Source organism: Myotis daubentonii, chromosome 6, assembly GCF_963259705.1.
Source record: "Myotis daubentonii chromosome 6, mMyoDau2.1, whole genome shotgun sequence".
NCBI classification, from domain to species: domain Eukaryota; kingdom Metazoa; phylum Chordata; class Mammalia; order Chiroptera; family Vespertilionidae; genus Myotis; species Myotis daubentonii.
In genome coordinates, this window is record NC_081845.1 from 33,287,555 (window position 1) to 33,302,646 (window position 15,092).

Below are 15,092 nucleotides of genomic sequence, written 5' to 3' on the forward strand. Positions count from 1 at the left end.
ATCTGTTCTATAAAAAGGATGTTAGATGTCTTAGAAAATTTACTGTATATTGTTCATCAGAGCATTGTTTATAATATTGAAATATTAGAAACATGCAAATATCCAGTGGTGGGGGTATTGTTTAAATTATGGGATACTTTTGTGACTACTATTGAATTATTAATGTATTTTATTGTTGAATATTTGTTGACATAGGAAAATGTTCAAAGTTCTAAAATGCAGGTTATAAAACAGTTTGAACAGTATTTATTGAGAGCTTCAGGGTTTCTCTAAAGAAAACCCTTTGAGTCACACTGGCCCAGAAGGTCACAATTATAAGCAGTTTATTTCTATTTACACTGTGTTTTTATGTGAGGGAGGCTTTGGAGACCCTGATAGTGACCTTGGGAGGTGGAACAGCTAAAGAACGTGAGGTCATTGTTTTTTGTAAAAGCAAAACAAAGTATAGAAAAACAAGAGTGTAGTGTGTGTGTGTGTGTGTGTGTGTGTGTGTGTGTGTAAAACAGGTGGGTGGGCATAAACCTAAAATATTAGTACTTTTTCTATTTAAGCAAGGGGATGAGTGATTTCTCATTCTCTGTTTTGTGTTTCTGCATTTTTCAAATTGCCTATAATTAAATACATATCGTGTGCAATGAAATATAAACAAATCTTACTAAAATACAGATATAGAAATGAATATGACACTGCTCATTGCCCTCAAGAAGTTTAGTGGAGGGCTAAGTATATTTTGCTCTAAGTCCTATGTTGAAGCCTGTGTAGATTGTTGTACAACCACACAGCCTAAGGAAAATGAGGAGGAAGGCCAGGAAGGCTTTCCAGAGGTGGTGGCATGTGGGACTGAATCTTAAAGGATGAGTAGAAGCTCGGGAAGTGGATGGGGTGGTCAGAGATATTTCCAAAAAGGAAACGTGCAAGCACAAAGGTACACAGGCATGTGAGAGCGTAGGTATTTGAGATGGTCAGAGGATAAGAACCAGGAGCAATAACAGGCCCTTTCCACATAGTATCTGCATAGTAGAGTTCCTGGAAAAAAGGGTAGGGCTCTGACCATGCAGAGTCATGTTTCATGATAAGTCCTTTGGACTTTTGTCCTGAGGAACTAATGAACAATGAACAGTAGGAGTTAAGTCTGTCCTCAGCAAATTTGCACACCTACTGTGTGCTAGGTAAGCTCAAGTCCGCCATCCAATTAATAAGACCAGCCATACCCTCTCATCAGGAATTTTGTCCCTGCTGTATCCACCTTCCCTCCACCAAGAAGCTTTCCAGAGAGGTCTGGCCAAGCCTAGTCCTTCAAATATCCCATAGTATATTCTGATGCACAGCAAGGGCTGGGAGCTACGGGACCGGAGAGTTTAAACCTCCTCATTCCATATTATGACGCACATATGCAGTGAGGGCCCATGCGGTGAGGCCTTCACGGGCACTGTAAATGCCAGGAGGGGGACAGGCATGCTCTCTGTCCCTGTGGACCTTCTCATCTTCTGAAAGACAAGCCTGTGTTGGGTGCCCACATGATGGTTAAAAAGGGGTGTTTGGTAGGAGTTGGCTTCTAGGGGTTCTTCCCTCCACTTTCCTCACAGAGCCTGGCTCAGTTACTGCCCAGCTTCCTGTAGATCTCACACTGATAGAGGTTTCGCTACCTACCAGGCTCCAGTACTTACCTTAAAGGTCATCTTTCATCTTCTCAGGAATGCAGGACGTTTCTCTCTGCCTATTTGAAAAGGAGAGAAGTTAAGAAACACGTCCAAGGCATGTGCTGTTCACCAGTGGCATAAGGGGCCAGACTCTAGTTCCTAAGTCTGCTCAGAATCTACCTTTCAGACCCAACCTCAAATGTTGGCCATATCACTAGCTTTCACATGTTTTCTTTGCCTTTGCTATTTACTCAGCACCTAAAACAGCAATTTGTAAGCATTGAAACTGGTCTTGTTTGAGTTCTAATCAGAAACAGACAGCAAGCACTCACTGAGTTCTAGTTGTCGATCATACATAGGCAAGTTTTCAAACAACACACTAAGGTAACTGTTATTTGACTACATTTACATGGAGGGATACCAAGACCCATAGAAGTGACGTGATTGGCTGGAGAACTTACAAATTAAGCCCAGGTTGTTCCAGCTCCAAAGACTTTGGGCTTCCATCTTCTCTTTACCCCACTCTCATGGGGGCATCCGCATTTTCTTAGTTTTCTTCAAGTAGCAAATTCAACCAAGGACTTCTGCTGACCGTGTTAAGGAATTTGAAGCATAATGTTGCGTGCAGTGTGGTTGTCAGGCTTGGGTGAAGAAAGCCCTCGTAGAGGTGGGAGGTGTAGGAGCAAACCCATGAAGTCTTGGATTCTGCCTCCGCCATTTACATCTGTGAAATGAGAGCGTGCATCTAAATACTTGGCATGGTGCCTGGGAATTGGGAGCATTTGGTGTGGACGGATGTTGGAAGAACACGTCAAGAAAGCACCTGCCACACTTGGTGGCACATGTGGGCCCTCACAGGGCAATGGGAAGGTGGCTTATGTGAAAGCAGAGCGGATTTGTGAAATGGGGAACTCGGCAGAATAGGGAAGGTGTGGGGAGCTGTTGTGGGGAGAAGTGATAGGAAATCCCATAAGGGGTAGGAGGGAAAATTTCTGGGGCAGAAAATTGGGGGATTCTTGCTGAAGAGTGAGCGATGCCACAGGGACCCTAAGGAATGAGCAGGAAAGGTGCCCAGGAAAAGGGGGTGACCTCAGGCAGTCAGTGGCACAGCCTGGGATCTCCTCATGGGAAACCTGAGTGTATTTGTGTTGTGTAATGTTCTTCCAAGAGAGGGAACTTTACATAATACCTAAGGAAAGACCCACACAATGGGAGAGGCACCCGGGAGTGGGCAGCTCATGCTGTGCAGTGGGCATGTACGGCTTTCCCAAGTGAATGACTTAAACCCTGAAAATACAGACACGCCTGGCAGCCCATGACATGGAAACTTCACAGGGGTCCTCAGTCCTGTTTGCTTAGATGGCGGTGTTCTGCTTAATTGACAGCATGTGCTCGTTGCTCCCCAGTCCGCCTGAGAAAATTCAATGATCCTATTGCTCCCATTTCTAGAAAACGAGAACTTGGCTGCTCTGAGAGGATTGTCAGGACAATCTGGTAAGGCAGTGACCGTGGAGGGGAAACCGTCCTACATGGACACCCGTGGTTAAAATAGAAAAAGGAGTGAGAAAGCGGCAACTCTAGAAGAAAACCAAAATCATAAGTTTTAATTCAGTAATTTCAAAAATAGCCATTGGACGGTGTCTATTTTCAATCGAGACTACTTCTCTCGGGCTGTTTAAAAGAATATCTGCGAAAGAGATCTTTTCTCAGCCCAGCCACTTGTGCGGGTTGGTCCTTGTCCGGATTTGCTCAGCTCCTCGCGTTCTTTTTTTCTGTCTCTGGAATTCCATAGACAGTAATTAAGGAACTGGAGGCCAGCGGGAGGTCAGGGAGCCTTCGTCAGTGAAAACAGGGATTGTTTGCCACGTACAACACTCCCTTTTTTCCTTGTGGTGAATAGAAGATTTGCTTAGAGCCGATGACTTATGCCTTTCTTACAAGTTATGCAGTTAGCGAGGAACTGGGCACTCCGCAAGCAGAAGGCAGCTAATTGAATCCAGTGTCCTCGCTTTTTTCCCCTTTCGGATCCTAAACTGTGCCGGTGGAGCCTGTCTGATCATGTAACTCCAGAGGAGCATGTTCCAGAGTTGCCTAATCCTCACTTTGAGATCAGAGTTGAGGGAAGGAGAGTGAAGACGTTCTCACAGTGGGGAGGGGGTGGGGGTGCCGGACGTGCTCCAAATTACCCTTTCAGCCTGCTCAATGCCGAAGCCGGTAAGTTCTCTGGGTGTGTTTCATGCAGAAGGGAAATGTGCTTTCTGTCAATTCAAGGGAAAGCCCTGGATTGCTCTTGGATTATTCCTGCTTTGATGCTTTTTTCGCTTCCAAGTCCTCTAGATTTGTTCTTCTCCCCTTGTTTACGTCCCTACCTTCTAACTCCGAGCATTCTCTCCTAGCCTGCTCACCCAATCACAAGGCATCGCTTTTGCAGGAGAAAAGTGAATATTATGTTGAGAACTCAGTGAGAATGCGGGGGATGGAGTGCCCAGCGGTGGGAACTCAGTTGTCAGTTGTGGAGGCTTTCAGCGGGAGGACGCCTTCAGACAGCCTTGCAGTTGCTTTTCCTAAAGCTGCATCCGATCGGCTTCCTTCTCTTAACTTTGAAGGTTAATGCCAGCGGACCTCGGAAGCTGCAGCGTCCGTGTCTGCTTGCGCGCTGGGTTAACCAGACATGGTTGTGTGACTTTCACAGGCGAATACATTTCCAATTGCGGAAGACTTTTCAGAAATGCTTACGTATCTTATAGTGGTATGTGCTACCTCTGGGGGAGATAAGTCGACTTAGTGTGGCTGTTAATTGAGACTCTGCAAGGGGTGTTTGGAGCTGGAGAAGTGAGCTGAGTGTTTCTTCAGAAGGCTCAGTGGGAATCCTGTGCTCAGTGTGGTCTCAAGCTATCCCCAGAGGGTTCTGGTTGCTCCTTGCAAGGTCCCGTTAACCTGTATGACAGTCCACAACGCCTGTGCCTGCACCACTGTGCCATGCAGCTTTCGGAAAGCATGTGTTTGTCTCGTCAGAGTTGCAGGAATTGTAGTTACAGGGTTCAGTGAAGGATCTGTTTACCAACCTGCAGTGACAGGCTTACACTGAACAGCGAGGGGACACTGTGAGTTTGCGCCACTACACAAATATTTGTATCAACAGATGCTGTTAATCGTGTTCCTTTTTTTCCGATCATTTAGAATGTAGCTGTGTTATAAAAGTCCTCCACGCTGGCTCCATGTCTTTCCTATTAGAACATTGCAGATGTGTCAAGGACGCACATGTTCCAAAAGGAGCTGAGAGGGAAGGAGGCTCCACCCACCTTTGCAAGCCAAAGGGCCCCCTAGGTTCCTCATTCAGCACCCTGGCAGTCAGTGGTGTACTATCTCTTTAAAGCAGCTATAGTTTTGTGCTTTGGCTTGGTCACTTTGTTATGGTTTAAAACTGTGGAGCCAGCTGTCTGCAATCTGATGTAATGTTGCCATGGAAACCAGAAATGAAACACTTAAGCATTCACCACAGAATTACTACATATAGCATTAGCCAAAGTAATTAAACATTAAGCCCTATGGGCTTTCTGTTGGAAAAATCTGCAATACAGAGGCTGGAAATCAAATGTTTGTATTCATAATATTGTAAATCCACTTTTCCACATCCTTTGGTGGGATACATTAATTGCCGTTTTCTACTAAAGGATTAGAGGTGGGGGGTTTTATGCAGATGATTGAGTTTTCACCTTCTCATTTAGAAGATGAGCAAATTAAAGTTTATTTTATTACTCTGTCCTGGGGCAGGACAGGGAAGGGGAGGAGAGACCATCTCGTGTTTGAATGTATATAAAATATATACATTTTTTTGACTGTAGTTTATTTAAAACTTGTCTTATAATAGTTTTGAATTTATTTTGGAATCAATCATTCGTATACAGTGCAGATTTTCTTCATCTTCTACTAAGTTCCTCCCGGTGGGAAGATTTCTTAATTTAAAAAAAAAAATTGTAGCCCCAGCCAGTTTGGCTCAGTGGATAGAGCGTCAGCCTGCAGACTGAAGAGTCCCGGGTTCGATTCCCATCAGAGGCACGTGGCCTGGATGCCGGGCTCGATCCCCAGTGAGGGGCACGCGGTGGGGGGCAGCCCATCAATGATTCTCTCACATCATTGATGCTATTTCTCTCTCTCCCTCTCCCTCCTTCTCTGGAATTAATAAAAATATATATTTTTAAAAATTGTAAATTCTCACACCCCCATATCTGGGTATATTTTCTGAATAAAAAGACACAATATATTATTTACAGCATTTGGGAAGTGACACATTGCTTATGTAAAAGGAGAGACATGAAATGAGGAATTTAAGCTTAAAAGAAATTTAAGTTTAAAACAAATGCATGCCTTTTACAGTCTTTATGTTAAAACAGCTGGAGAGAACTTTTTAAAGGCAAATATTTCACAATTGTTTTTCCTCTGGACTCTGGAGGAAGTGAGAAGTCAACACCTCAATAAAAAACATTGTTGGGATTCATTGTCCACTTCAGTAACTTCTAGGCTACTTAAGAGATTTCTCTATTTTAAAGAAGAAATATATATAGACTTTACTCTGTATATATATATGTGGTTTTATTTCACATTTTTCTTCATACAAATTGTGTTGCATCTACCTTGTCTAGTATTAAAAACATGGCAATGCAAAGAAAGTTATCAGTGCCCTGGCCAGTTTTACTTGGTGGATAGAGCATCAGCCTGCGGACAGAAGGGCTTGGGTTCGATTCCAGTCAAGGGCACATGCCCAGGTTGCAGGCTTGATCCCTAGTGGGGGCGTGCAGGAGGCAGCCAATCAATGATTCTCTCTCATCATTGATGTTTCTGTCTCTCTCTTTCCCTTCCTCTCTGAAATCAATAAAAATATATTTAGGAAAAAAGAAAGTTATTGGTTGCTGTGATTTATGTTTTGTCAGAGGCAAACACTTCCAAAATACTCATTTTTTAAAGAAAAATAACCATTAGTTCAAAGTTCTAAGGAGCTTCTGTTTCTTAAAAGTTGATGGGCCATGTGAAAGCAATTAAATAAGTACCTGGAATATGTTATTTTTCACCACAGTGAATCTGGGCAGAGGAAATTGGGACTAGAGGAGCAGAGAGGAGGGGGAGTGTCTTTGCCTTTAAATCTGTTGTCCTGGTTTCACTTTTTTTTATTTCTCCCAGAAAAGTTCCCTCTGATGGCTTGTTTCCTATTTAAGATTTGTGTCTTTGTGGACTGAAGGTTTTTGTGTTCTTTCTGTATTCCATTTCTCTTTTTACTTCCGCTATCCCTTACACACACACACACACACACACACACACACACACCATCACCACCACCACTCACCAGCAACCCCAAGCTAGGTGTGAGGTATATATAATACATCAGTGATTTTTATCCTCTAATGTAGCCTTCTATATCTTGATTATAAACAACCTATGCTTATTTCACTTTCAGAATTTTTTAATGTGAGGGTTATAGACATACATACCTATTCTAGGTTTGTCTGTTGGTATGTACAGAGACTTTCTATAATCTAGTGTTGATTATTCTTCTATTAGATTTGCCTGGCTTTTGAGATACATCCAGAAGGCAGAATGTTTTTACATGTTTACGTGTAATTCCATGCATTGTGGTTTTGTTCAGGTGCCAATTACCCAGAAAGAGGGTTGACCAAGTTCTCATTCCTCTGGTTGACCACTGCAACCGTTTCATTGTACATAACAATTCAGTGAAGTAAAATGAAATTAAAACCAGACAATATCATTATAGAGTAGGGGCTATATTTATTTCCTTGTAATTGTCTTACATTTTGAGTTTTAGGCCAAATGCAGTAAGCCTAATTACCAGCATGCAATATAGCCTCCTCCCCCCAACACCTGGGGGTGCAATTTCTATTTTTTTAATGTTTGCTTTATTATTTACTTATTTATTTATTGTTAATCCTCACCTGAGGATATTTTTCCATTGATTTTTAGAGAGAGTGGAAGAGAGAGGGAGAGACAGAGAGAAATATAGATGTGAGAGAAACACATAGATTGATTGCCTCCTGCACAACTAGGGCCGGGCCAGGGAGGAGCCTGCAACCGAGGTACGTACCCTTGACCAGAATCGAACCCAGGACCCTTCAGTCTGCAGTCCCACACTCTATCCTCTGAGCCAAACTGGCTAGGGCTAATTTCTGTTCTTGATCACCAGGTAACCACTAGTTAACCTTAATTTTGAGGTGTGTGTGCAACATTTTATCTAGGAATTTTAGGGAAATTGACCATGGATATTGATACTCTTCACAGAAGGGAAGCCTGAGAAATACCCCTGTCCGATGACTTGTCATTGATGGGTGGTAATCATTATTCTTTAGTGGTGAATGATTTGCCTAGAGTCGTGCAGGGAGAACGTACATGCTGGGAGCCCCAGGGAGGAGGCCAGGAACTGGGTTGTAGTGATCCCTGCCGTAGAGCCGCAGTGCTGCAGAAATATGTGCAGACTCAGGACATGCACCATTTTTATACCCAAGCAATTCATATAATCTCTACCCATTTCCTCTTGAATTGTGCTGTGCTCACTCTTGGTTACCTATTTTATCATCCATAAAGTCGCGACTAATAAGTGCATTTCTTGGGGGGAAGTCTCCGTATTGAACCCGTGCTCAGAGATGTGGCTTGTTTGTGTCCGGGATTTCAGTGGAAGCATTCCTCTCCCTGCTCCTTCAGGGAATGGGCTTGAGGAAATGGAGAGAAAGCTGCTGCCAGGATGCGCAGTACCAGCTGGAGTCGCACCAGCTGCCCAGGGTGTGCCGCGCCTGCGCACTGCCAGGCTCTGCGCCCCGGGAATGCTGAGCCGGGCCGCGCGGCAGCCCATTTCGTTGGAGATGTCTTTTGGGGTTTTTACATTTTGAACAGATAAAACAGAGGAAGCTGCGTGTTGAATGTTGGAACGGACTTGGAAGCGAAACCCTCATTTGGTTCACAAGGAAAGGATTGTTTTTTGCCTGGGTCACTGCTGCGGAGAGAAATTTTTTCTTCTCTCTGTAATGTTGGATACTTGAGGGAAAACAGCTGGGCTGAGCATACTTGAATCGCTGCAAAACGGAATGGGATGCTGGGGAATATGGACTGTAGTGTATGGCTGAAAAGGTCAGCTTTTTCCCTTGTCCCTCGCGGAGGAATGCAGGGGCTGTCCTCACGCTGGCCTGGGGAGCTCTTGGAAGGAGCTGGGAGAGGCCGGAGGGATGGCTGAGATGTGGCAGGAGGTCCTCACGGGTGACAGGGAAGGCGGCTTTTCGCATCTCTTCTCTTTTCCTGCCCTGCTGGTTTTGATTTTCGGGGAGGACTGGAACAAGTCAACAGAATTTTGGTTTGGAGAAGTAGTTGGTGACCACGTTTAAACAGCAAGTCCTGATGGGCCAGACAGAGGAGAGCCTGGCCCAAACCACAGCAGTGAAACTGGAATTACAGGGCCAGCCTTGGAGAGAGAGTCCTTTGGTGTCCTCCCGACAGGGCACCGGCAAGTACTGGAGACAAAATGCACCACATGCCGGTCAAGGGCAAGGGTGTGTGTCCTGCTGCCTAGGACCTGCTTCTCCACTCCTTAGACCTTAAGATGGTAGGTAGGTGGAGCTTCAGGAACCTGTTGGGCAGATTGGTTGGTGCCCCAGGTTCTGCTGCAGCACTGCCCGAGTGCACGCTGACTGCGAGGCCGGGCTGCACTGGCTGCAAGAGCAGAGCTCCGGAGCAATTATCTGATTAACTTTTCTTTTGTTTCTTTGCCAGTCAAGAGAACAATCGGATGATGAGACCGAGGAGTCGGTGAAGTTTAAGAGGTTACACAAGCTGGTCAACTCCACTCGCAGAGTGAGAAAGAAACTAATCAGGGTGGACGAAATGAAAAAGCCCAGCACTGAAGGTAAAAAGCAAACTCCACCCTGTCTATTCCAGAGTTAATCACGTGGACTTCATTTTTCAGTAGAAAAAGAATAGGATTTCAAGTAGAAAATGGGTTGAGTTCTGGCAGAGTGAGAATTGGGGCTGCACGTTAGCAGGGCAGTGCTCAGCAGGTTACGGGGTAAAGGATCTGGTGTCCAGAATTTGGGAGGGGTGGGGGCTTAGTATTTTAAATGCTAGTACAACGATGGGAACTGGCCAGTATGTGACAATGAAATCTCACGGCGTGGCATAGCTTTAATTTTGAGCTTATACTATTTTATATAAACTTTATTTTATAACTTCCTCTTAGTATAAGCCTCTGCCCCAAAAAGGACAGTGGCTCTTGCCCAGCGGAGTTAGTCAAAACTTGATTTGCATCCATCTCAAACAAACATCTGGCAATTAAGGCACTTCATATCCTTGGCATCTCTGAGGGATGATTCGCTCTTCCTGTAAACTGTCTCAAGTCTCAGTTCAAACGAGGCTTTAAGGATCTTCTGTGCTGAGTGGATCATTGAGAGCTATACTGCTGCCTAAGCCACTTGTCCGATGAAGCAATAATGTCAAAGGCGGTATGAGCTTGGATTTATTGGAATGAGTAGTTAACCTTTGAAGTGTAATTATGACAGTTTAAATCACAGCCGATCTGCCTCTCTTTTTGCTAGTAATGTGCATTTGCAGCATCCTATAAAATTCTCCCCGAAAGATAAAAGAATAAGATTTCCTGTTTGGAAAATGATAAGTGAATTGAAACAAACGCTGGAATGTCTTTATTTTTTAAAAGCATATTGTTGAAATGTCACACCTACATTGTGAGGAATTTCAACTTTCTAACATGTAGATTTAAAAAGTATCATTGTAGAGGGCTTTCTTTTTCTGTACATAAATGAAAACAAGCTGTGGAGGGAACGGAATTGCCCCTTATTTACGAACATGATGGTTTCCTGTTGTTATTATTGCTATTTTTATTTTAATTGGTTGTAATTATTTATTAGTTTAAATCCCCTAGAGTAATATTGAAGGTAGAGGGGTTACTGTGGGAGAGTGGAGTTAAAAAGGGAAAGAAAAGAGGAGAGAGGGAAAGAGATCTGCTTTATGGCCAATTTCATAAACTTAGAGTTGTAGCTAATTCCTGGGTTTCTTTTGGTGACTTTTTTGCGTGGTAATTCTTTTTACTTTTGGATGCAATGCTGCTGTTGCATTTGGATGTTTTAATACCTGTCTGCAGTCATGGTTTCCCCTCATTGTGACAGCTCTTGCTGAAATCACACACATGTGTCCATTAGTGATATTAACTAGAACCCCATGGAGTTGCCATCATTGAACTTGCAGGTGGGGGTGGGGGAAGGGGATGGCATTTAAAAAACTCATGCACACCTGACAAAATTAAATCTCAAATGTCACAACTAGATTGAAGTCAGGCTGCCCAGACTTAATTCTGTGTCTTGGGCAGCCTGACTCTACATCCTGGTCTCCACCCTGCTGCCACGCTGCCCCTCCCCCCAGCTCTGGAGGCTTGGGAAAGCCTGCAGAGTTGCAGTCCTTCACCCAGACTCACCCTTGTAACTTGAGTTTCAAGTCCTTATCTGGGGCACGGTGACCCTAGACAATATTAATTAAACTGTAAGCCAGGTCAGTGCCCTTTGTCGGCCCATTTCTGTGTCTTTCTCCTTGAGCTGATACCCTCCCACCGCCTTCCCTCATTGTTCCAGCTCATCTGTAACCTGATAATGAATCACTTCGCTCTTGTACAGTGCTTTTCAGCATATAGAGTACCTCCACATACCTCTTTTTATTTAATTTTACCCTCTCAGTCCCCTGGCAGTAGGTATTACAAAGCTAGGTAGGCATGATCACCAATGAGGAACAGACTCCGAGACGGAAGTAACTGACCAAGGTCGGGAGATGCTGAGTGGCAGAGCCAGGGCTGGAAACCAGGGCATCAATCTGTGCTCTCTCTCCGCATTAAGTCATCCTATTCTGTCAAAGTCACCTTTCCCGCTGTGTTCTGGTCTCAGCTGAATAAAACAGATAAAGGTCAGTATGTGAAGCATATCACGCCAAGTGATGACGGAGGGAGCACTTTTTTGATTGCCATTCTCTCAGTAGGATGGTTGTACTTTCAAGCCAGAGGAGAATGGGGAAGCGGTGCTCTGAACCCAAGGAACCCAGTCCAGGCTGGGATTTCAGGGCCTGGGCACGGCAGGCAGAAGAGCCCGCGCCACGCGAGGCCTGCCCTCAGAGCTCGGGCTGATATGGCCACTGTGCAGACCTTTGCCACACTTCCTCCAAACCCTCCACCAGATGCTGACTTCCTGAACCAGGGAGTACAGCTACATATGTTGTGGTTGTGTGTGCCCCAGCTGGTTCTGAATCCAGTGTGACACGGAAGTATTGGGATCTGTGATGACAGCCCTAAAGACAGAGCCCAGAAAATGTTCACCCATGACTGAGTGCCAGGTCCTTAAAGTACTTAGACAACCCCCCTGATTTCCCAAAGCCCCTAAGGACTATGGGTAGATAAAGGCCTTTGCATGCCTCCGTGGACACCTGGACTGCAGGAAAAGCCATGGTCTGTGACGGGACGGCTTTTGGGGGAAGTGTGCTGGTGGGCTGCCTCAGCCACCAGGCTGTGCCTCTCCTCTTGGCCATGGGGAGCAGATGACATAGAAGAGGTTGCCATTTTACTTGTGGCAGCTCAGGGACCCTTGGTCTCCTTACCTGATTAGTAAGATGTCCTGAGGAAGTAGCAGGAAACATTCATGATATTCACACCCTGCTCCTGGTCTAGCAAATTCCCATCAGAACCCTGGGCCCTAATGTTGAACTCTCCGGGAAGATCCGGGAGTAACTCTTGAGTTGAGTGGATTTGGCCTGCAGATGATGGAGAATTTTTGACTGGGCGTAGTTTTGACTCTCCCTTTCCACCACCACCTCCTTGACTTCAGAGTCAGTCTAGGGTTGTGCTTAATAGCAATGGTACTTGTTTCTTTATATTTGGAACTGTAATTCCCATCCATTGGAAGAGTAAGAAACTTTTGGAATTTTAAAGGACTGCCACCAATCCACTCATTTCCCCTCCCCTCTGAAGTGAGCAGTCCTTTCCCTTTATCTATGATACTTAACCGCACACTGGCACCCTCCTTCCAGCTGGTATATTTAGTGCCATCCCTCTGTTCCAGGAAACTTTGTGTTTTTTCCTCTTCACAGTTCAGCTGGTGGAAAGCTGTCCTGCTCAAAAGTTTCCTTATAATTAAAGGGACACAGCCAGTTAGGGTCACTACACCCACAGTTTGACCTACTTATTTTCTCACATCTGTTCCCATCGCACACACAGGAAAGAGCTTGGTTTTCCTGCCAGCAAGTCCAGACCTTTCCACTGGGCTCCGGAGGGCTTGGCGTGGTACCTGGCTCCAGCGAAGGCTCCAGGAGCCGCCGTGTCCTTGAGATGCAGTGGGACGCGGGTGGGGCTGCTCGCAGGTCCCGGCCCTTCAGGGCCACTGCTGCTTCTAGCAGTGCCGAGTTGATGGGACAGTCTGGCTGGGGTCACTCGGTTCCCTAACTTCTTGTGTTTGTCCTGTCAACTGGGGACCATTTGTCTGTTGCATTCGCAAGGTACACCCCTATGTGGTGGTGTTTCCACACCTGGACTTCCTTGGAGAGTTAGTCACCGAAATGGCACATGTGCCAGTAAAACATCGCTGTCTGCCACATGGCATTCGCCACAATCTGAGTATGAAAAGGCAACCAGACAGCCTTTCAGGAGGGAAAGGGTCTCATTCCAGCTTCTGAGATTGTTGCACATAACCAGCTGGGGAGGCTACTTACTGCAAGTGCTGAGGGATACCGTGGAAATGACTGGCTTAGATTTCCCAAATGGCACTTTTAATAGGTCTGTTAAGGTGTCTGGTCTTCAAAGATATTTAAAGAAGGAGAAAAAACACATCCAAAACCTTTTAACACCAAGCTTGTGTGAAGCCCTACGTTGGCACAGTTTGGTTTTCCTTTTTTGCATGCTGTTATTTAAGCGGGAGCCCGGTGTATGAAGAGGGTGAGTGAGACAGGGAGGGAATCCCTGTGGTTTCACACCAACGAGCTTACCTTATGCAGGGTGGGGTTGCGTAAAGAAAGGTCTGGGTGGGGGAAACGCAAAGGCATGTGTGTGCAGGCCCTGACCGTATCTGTTGCCCCCTCTGCAGGTGGGGAGGAGCCTGTGTTTGAGAGCCCCCCGGCCCTGGATGAGCGGGCCGCCCTGTACTCTGGCGTGCACAAGAAGCCCTTCTTGTTTGACGGCTCCCCTGAGAAGCCTCCGGAAGATGACTCAGACCCTTTCACCACTTCTCCATCACCCAGCAACCTGGAAGCCTGGGCCGCGGGCCGGAAGTTGGTCAAAACCTTCAGCAAAGGCGACAGCCGGGGCCTCATTAAGCCCCCCAAGAAGATGGGGACGTTCTTCTCCTACCCAGACGAAGAAAAGGCCCAGAAGGTCTCCCGCTCCCTGACCGAGGGGGAGATGAAGAAGAGCCTGGGGTCCCTGAGCCACGGGGTAAGTACCGATGGCGTGTGCTTCTGTGACAGCCACCGTCGCAGGCACCACCTGCTCGTGTCCCTGGAGGAGGTTCAGAGCGTCCGGAAGCACATCCGCCTGAAGAAGACGGATACTAATTACTCCTGTTCCCGAGCTTTTCTCTGCCAGCGTCCCTCCAGAAAAGGAGTGCACAGCACGCCCTGTGACCTGCAGCTGCTGCGGCAGAGACCCAAAGGGGGAGGGAGCTGTGGCGTCCCCGGCAGGTGGGGGCGCGGGCGCCCCGCGGTCAGCGAGTTCAATATCACCTACGTGGTGGAGCGGAGCCTGTACAGCCACCTGAACCTGACCCAGCTAGTGCGCCCTGCCTCAGACAGGACCCTGAGCAAGGCTGAGAAGCAGGACCTGAGGCGGTGCCTGCTGGAGGAGGAGGAGGAGGCAAAGAGGAAGTGGGCCGCCACGGTCGACCGCTGTACTAAGAGGGTTCTCTTGAGAATCCACCAGAAGTCCGTGAGTCTCCCGGAGGGTCCCCGGGATGGCCTTGTCATTTCCGTGAGGTGTAGTCAAGCATTATGGCCTCTCTTCTGTGGAGCTTGGTGTCCTCCCCTCTCTTCTGCTCATAACTTCCTAACTTCAGGGCCCATTCCATCATCATCTCAGATTTCCAGCCCTACTTCCCACGTGTCCTCTTTCCTGATCCAGAGAAGGGCTCCCAGAGTCCCGGGGTGGGGTTTGGCCTCCGTCGAGGGTGGCTGTCTTCGTTCCCAGCCATCACGTCACTTGACCTCAAAGAAGCTGATTCAAAACAGAGGGTATTTTGCCCTTAAAAGAGAGGCTTATTGTTTTAGTTAATTAAAACAATGGCAACTAGCTCATGGAAAGATCGCCATCATCCCAATCACCAATTTGGTGATTTGGAAACGTTGTCAAGTATATTTCTTTTATCAGTAGAAACAAATGGAAAATTCTTAAATCAAAAGGGAAAAGAATTAGAGTTCTTTTTAGTT

The 15,092-nt window shown here is 46.2% G+C and overlaps 1 protein-coding gene across 10 annotated transcripts in view; it reads left to right on the forward strand.

Moving 5' to 3' along the window:
- SASH1 (SAM and SH3 domain containing 1) overlaps positions 1 to 15,092 on the forward strand; it is a 220,390-nt gene that overhangs the window by 176,030 nt on the left and 29,268 nt on the right. For 5 of the 10 annotated variants that reach the window (XM_059700636.1, XM_059700633.1, XM_059700635.1 and 2 more), the window contains 2 exons: positions 9,408 to 9,540; positions 13,760 to 14,595. In XM_059700636.1, the coding sequence (XP_059556619.1) occupies positions 9,408 to 9,540; positions 13,760 to 14,595 (969 nt within the window). Of the gene's footprint in view, positions 1 to 3,686; positions 3,855 to 8,821; positions 9,241 to 9,407; positions 9,541 to 13,759; positions 14,596 to 15,092 lie in introns of those variants that run through there. The other 5 variants (XM_059700638.1, XM_059700639.1, XM_059700641.1 and 2 more) reach the window with 4 other exon arrangements.